This window comes from Oreochromis aureus, linkage group 13 (genome assembly GCF_013358895.1).
Source record: "Oreochromis aureus strain Israel breed Guangdong linkage group 13, ZZ_aureus, whole genome shotgun sequence".
Taxonomy (NCBI): domain Eukaryota; kingdom Metazoa; phylum Chordata; class Actinopteri; order Cichliformes; family Cichlidae; genus Oreochromis; species Oreochromis aureus.
Genome location: NC_052954.1, coordinates 17,084,538 through 17,090,537, shown reverse-complemented (window position 1 = coordinate 17,090,537; position 6,000 = coordinate 17,084,538). Strand labels below are relative to the sequence as shown.

General features: G+C 42.3%; 1 protein-coding gene across 2 annotated transcripts in view; it reads right to left on the bottom strand.

Moving 5' to 3' along the window:
* Positions 1 to 1,056: 1,056 nt before the first annotated feature.
* Positions 1,057 to 6,000, bottom strand: part of LOC116316358 (canalicular multispecific organic anion transporter 1-like) — a 37,389-nt gene continuing 32,445 nt past the window's right edge. The window contains exons 29-32 of one of the 2 annotated variants that reach the window (XM_039621456.1): positions 3,164 to 3,322; positions 2,910 to 3,076; positions 2,510 to 2,704; positions 1,057 to 1,423 (exon numbers count right to left, since the gene is read on the bottom strand). In XM_039621456.1, the coding sequence (XP_039477390.1) occupies positions 1,294 to 1,423; positions 2,510 to 2,704; positions 2,910 to 3,076; positions 3,164 to 3,322 (651 nt within the window). In that variant the 3' untranslated portion in view covers positions 1,057 to 1,293. Of the gene's footprint in view, positions 1,424 to 2,509; positions 2,705 to 2,909; positions 3,077 to 3,163; positions 3,323 to 3,680; positions 3,788 to 6,000 lie in introns of those variants that run through there. The other variant, XM_039621457.1, reaches the window with a different exon arrangement.

Below are 6,000 nucleotides of genomic sequence, written 5' to 3'. Positions count from 1 at the left end.
ACAAAACTATCCACAACACTACACACTAACTACACAAGACAACACACTAACTACACACTCCAAACACAGCTAAACGCCACAAATCTGTCTCTCTTTCTCTCTCTCTCTCACCGTCACTCATAAAACTTCCCCCACTTCCTAAACAACCAAATGTCATGTTGCCATATCACTTTTTGATTGGTCGACACTGCACATTTTTCCACCAACACGAATGGGGGGGGGTTGTTTCTTGTTTTGTTTTTTTTAGTTTTTGGTCATAAGCAGAGAGAGCTGGGTAGCGCTGTACTTAGGCAGTAAACGTAATGAAAGTATCCAGAAAAAAACAAACAAAAAACACGGTGTATATCTTGTTTATCATGACTCTGGTTTTACGTGGCGTATCAACACAATTTAAAAACTGGCATATAGCACCTTGTTGCTTTGTCACCTTGAAGTGGTCATGTGATTGGTTTACCACGACTACTATATGGGGGTATCCAAATTCATAGGCTGCATCCTCCTGAGGCTGCATTTGTAGGCTGATTACGTCACAGCGACGCGACGAAGGTTGTCCAAATTCGTAGACTCCTCCGAATGCAGCCGACAAAGAGGTCCTCCTTTTCCCCGAATTTGAAGGATGGGTCGGGTGTATGCTTCATGGCCCACTACATCCCAGATTTCATAGAGCGGCCCAGCGAATTCCAGTTTCCAACAATGGTGGCCGCTACTAAGTTTTAATATTACTCTTATCTTTCAGGCGATAAGAGGTGTGTAAACTTCCAATATCTGCTCGTTTTTTTTAAGTGTAATCCACATATTTAGGTTACGTCTTTGGGAAGACCATTCCAGAAGCTTAATATTAGCCTGCTTTATCCATTCCAAACAATTTTATTGGATGCAGTGGCCTAATCAGTATTAATTGACCTTATTTGATTTTTTTAGTTCCTGGATATTTCATGCAGATGTATGTGGGCACCTGATCTTACACAGGCGAGATGTTTGCACGTTGCTGTCATACAGAAATACAAATAAGTGCACACACAAACTGATAAAATTGTATCCAAAAAAAAAAAAAAAGAGGTTTTTCTTTTTATTAAAGTCAGTTAAGCATGATTTCAGAAAGAAATTTTTCGCACATAAAATGTGTTACATATACAATATGTTTTCCCTATGTTGTTCCCTATAAATACGATACATATGTCAGTGTTTCTTTACATAAAAGTAAAATCCAGTCTTCACAATGTAACCTACAAATAAAACACAAAAAATTGTGGCCCTAAATCTTCCCTAAAAAAAAAACAGTATAAATATAGATTATAAATGTGTGTTGCTTTCTAATGTTATCCCAGCATCCTTTGCCATGGCGTAGAAATGGCCTTCTTTTTCAAGCAGGTTGCTCGGCGAATCAAATTCCACAATTTTTCCAGCATCAAGCACCATTACCCTGTTGGAAAGAAGCACAGGCATTAATAGTAGCCCACTGAGAAATGTCCATACTGTGTGGCTTCGGCAGCCCCAGCTCAAAAGTGAAAACTGATGTGTAAATATTTGTGCTGTCTCTGTGAACAGTTAACTCAGGGGAGATACAAACAGACACTGGAGGGAAAGGGTATGCTCATTATTCTAAGGAATCAAAGTTTAAAGGGTTACACAAATAGTGCTGCCTTTTATTACAAGGTTGAGGTCAGGACCAATCTGTTGTACTAGTAGTTGTTTCTAGCAGATATCCATTTAAAGATTCATTGAATCCAAGTGAAGTTACTAGGGATGTAACATCTTGACAAATGTGTATATGTAAGGCTAACTTTGACCTCACACATTTGGAACTTTTGTTACGTTAACTGCTGAAACACCAAAGTGAAAACCAAAACAGAACAGAAATGGAAAGCAAAATAATCTAAGTAATGAAAAGAACACACAGAAGACCTACAAATGCACAGTATCAGATAGTCAGCTCAACATCTTAGCCAAAATATAAGGTAAGGTAAGTTTAGGTTAAGGTAAAGTCCAAGTGCTAAAACTACTAATGGAAAACAGAGTCAGTACCCCTTGGTCTAGATCATTTGGTCAAATATTACTCTCATGTATGATTAGGGGTGGATTTAAATAAAATCGATTTCCTGATTCAAATCGATTTTAATTTGAGTAATGCAATATCGATTCAGTAAATCCTGAAATCTGTTTTTTAATATAAATGTATTTTCTAGAAACGCCAGCTTAAAGCTAACAAAACTATTTCAGCAATCGCCATACAGCTAAACCAGCAAATGATTAAAGAGCAAAGGGTAAATGGATTCCACAAAAAGATGTAAACACAAAGCGAGATCCGACGGCACGTACATGTACATGCTGTCGGGTGCTGAAAGCCGATATCTCATAGATTCTGAAACTACATGTTTCATCAATCTCCGACCAAAATTCACTGAGCCAGCAGCAAAAGAAGACCAAATTTATGCTTCATGTTAGAAAAACATTGTCATGAATTCCAAAAATGTCATCCAAAAATGTTAAGGGAAAAGCTATAACTCACCTAGAGCTGTCCATGATACTGTGCAGGCGGTGGGCGATGGTAAGGACTGTGCAGTCTGAGAACTCTTTGCGGATGGTGTTCTGAATCAGGTTGTCTGTCTCCAGGTCAACAGCTGCCGTGGCTTCATCCAGAATTAGGATACGTGACTTTCTCAGGAGTGCTCGAGCCAGACACAGCAGCTGCCTCTGCCCAACACTGGGAAGATCGTATTAAAGCATTGATATCTTAAGAGGATTTTTTTGCAAAAGAAAAAAGTAAACCACAAATGACACTAATGTGTTCAAATAAAATTAAGGTTTATGTATGTTTTGCAGAACATTACATAAGGTTTAGAATAACGAACTGTACAAAACCTATATACCTTATACCCAGAGGCCGTATTGTTAATTTTATTACCCACCTGAGGTTTTCTCCCCCCTCTGCCACTTTATGCTGTAATCCTTCCTGCAGTCCTGATACATAGCTCTTTAGATGAGAGAGCTCCAGCACTCTCCAAATCTCCTCATCACTGAACTTGTCAAATGGATCCAGGTTCATCCTCAGTGACCCCGAGAACAAAACAGGATCCTGTGCAGACGGGATTACAAATATCAGTGTACTTTTTAGAAATATCAAATTCTTTGACAAGGTTATTGTTTATATTTATGTGTATACCTGTGGTATAATTGTGAGTCTGTTTCTCAGGTCATGCAGGCCTGTTGTAGAGATATCTACATCATCAATGAGGATGCGACCTTCAGCAGCTTCAATAATTCTAAACAGGCAGTTGGTAAGACTTGATTTCCCAGCTCCTGTGCGACCAACAATACCGATCTGAATGCAGTGAGAGAAAACACATAAGATCAAATTAACAGCTGGCGCATATTTGAAAAAAAAAAAAAAAAAAACTACACATTTTTCTTTCTGGAAATAAATCGTATTTAACAGTATAGCAATAAATAATGAAATAAGCAGCAAATATACTCAGTCTGTACTTAGTTTGTAAAAGATCTTAGTCATTTCAGTAATGTTACAGAAAGAAGCAACATTTTTCAGAGTCAGCAGATATTTTATAGTGCTTATAGTCATTACTGCTATTTGTAGTAATTCCATGATTTATGTTGTTGCCATGAGTCTTTACTCATTTTTACTTTGACGCCAATATTTCAAAGTTGTCAGTGTTTGATATTACCCTAATCCATTGGGGACTCTGTTGTCCTACTGGGAGACTTCAGTGCACACGTGGGGAACAACAGGGAGACCTGGAGGGGAGTGACTGGGAAGAACGGCCTCCCGGATCTGAACCCGAGCGGTGTTTTGTTGATGGACTTCTGTGCAAACCACAGTTTGGCCATAAAGAACACCATGTTCGAACATAAGAGTGTCCATTACTGCACGTAGCACCAGGATGTTCTAGGCCACAGGTTGATGATTGATTTTGTAATTGTATCACCAGACCTGCGGCAATATGTTCTGGACACTTGGATAAAGAGAGGGGCTGAGCTGTCAGCTGATCACCACCTGATGGTGAGTTGGATCAGGTGGCGGAGGAGGACGCTGGACAGGCCTGGTGCACCTAAATGTATAACGAGGGTGTGCTGGGAATGCCTAGCAGAGGCCCCAGTCTGCGAGATCTTCAACACACACCTCCAGCAGAGCTTCAGGACATTGAGTCCGAATGGACCATGTTCAGCACCTCCATTGCTGAAGCTGCTGCACTGAGTTGCGGCCACAGGGTGGTTGGTGCCTGTCGTGGTGGTAACCCCCAAACCATATGGTGGACACCAGAGGTGAAGGGAGCCACCAAGCTGAATAAGGAGTCCTATCGGGCTTGGTAGCCTGTGGGACTTCAGAGGCAGCTGATAGGTACCGACAGACCAAGCGGAATGCAGCTCGGGCAGTGGCTAAAGCAAAAACTCGGGTACGGAAGGAGTGCAGAGAGACCATAGAAAAAGACTTTCGGACTGCCTTGAAGAGATTCTGGCAAACTGTCAGGCGACTCAGGAGGGGAAAAAGGTGCTCTAGCTGCACTATGTATACTGCGGGTGGAGCGCTGCTGACTTCGACTTAGAAAATTGTCGGGCGGTGGAAGGAAAACTTCAAGGAGCTCCTTAATCCCACTGGTATGTCTTCCGTGGAGGAAGCAGAGTCTGGGGACGAAGGGGATGACCTGCAAATCTCTGGGGCGAGGTCACTGAGGCAGTTAAACAACTTCTTGGTGGCAGAGCCCCTGGGGTGGATGAGGTATGCCCTGAGTTCCTGAAGACTCTAGATATTGTAGGGCTGTCCTGGTTGTCCTGGATTGGTAGATGGTTCCCATTTTTACGAAGGGGGACCGGAGGGTGTGTTTCAACTATAGGGGGATCACACTCCTCATCCTCCCTGGGAAAGTCTATGCCAGGGTGCTGGAAAGAAGGGTCTGTCCGTTAGTCGAACCTCGGATACAGGAGGAACCATGCGGCTTTCGTCCTGGTCGTGGAACACTGGACCAGCTCTTTACCCTCTCAAGGACACTTGAGTGTGCGTGGGAGTTTGCCCAACCAGTCTACATGTGTTTTGTGGACGTGGAGAAGGCATTCGACCGTGTCCCTTGGAGTGTCCTGTGGGGGGTGCTCCAGGAGTATGGGATGCTTGGCCCATTGCTACGGGCCATTCAATCCTTATACAACCGTTGCAAGAGCTTGGTCCGCATAGCCGGCAATGTCAGGCTCGTTCTTGTTTGGTGATGGACTCTGCCAGGGCTGCTCTTCTGTTCAGAATTTTTATGGATAGAATTTTTAGGTGTAGCCAAGTGACGGAAGGCTTTCACTTGGGTGGTCTCAGAATCTCATCTCTGCTTTTTGTGGCTGATGCGGTTCTGTTGGCTTCATTGGGTAATGGCCTCCAGCTCGCACTGGAACGGTTCGCAGCCCAGTGTGAAGCGGTGGGAATGAAAATCAGCACCTCCAAATCTGAGGCCACGGTCCTCAGCAGGAAAGCAAAGACCCAGGAAACCATGGAGAGATTATATCTCTTGGCTGGCCTGGGAACGCCTTGGTGCTCCCTTGGATAAGCTAGAGGTGACTAGGTAGAGGGAGGTCTGGGCTTCTCTGCTTAGGCTGCTGCCTCTACGAATCGGTCCCGGATAAGCGCAAGAAGATGGATGGATGGATGTATTGATTGCAATGCTGAATATTCCGGGGCCTAGCAAAAAAAGTCTGGGAACCACTGCCCATAGACTAGTTACATGTTTACATATCACAGCTGATTATAATATACAGTAATACATATAATGTATAAATTAAAAGAAAAACTGATAGTTCACATTATTTTTACTGTTTAATTATGTGTAATTACTATCAATACAGATTGATCTGTGGCATCTTTCTTGATTAATTGATTAATAGATTGTCTATAAAACATTAAAAAAAACCCCAAACAATAGAATGTCAATGTCGTACAGCACAAAGTCCAAATTTCAACGTAAATAGCTTTTCTAAACTCAAATAAAAAAAATGATGTGCAGGTCTGTA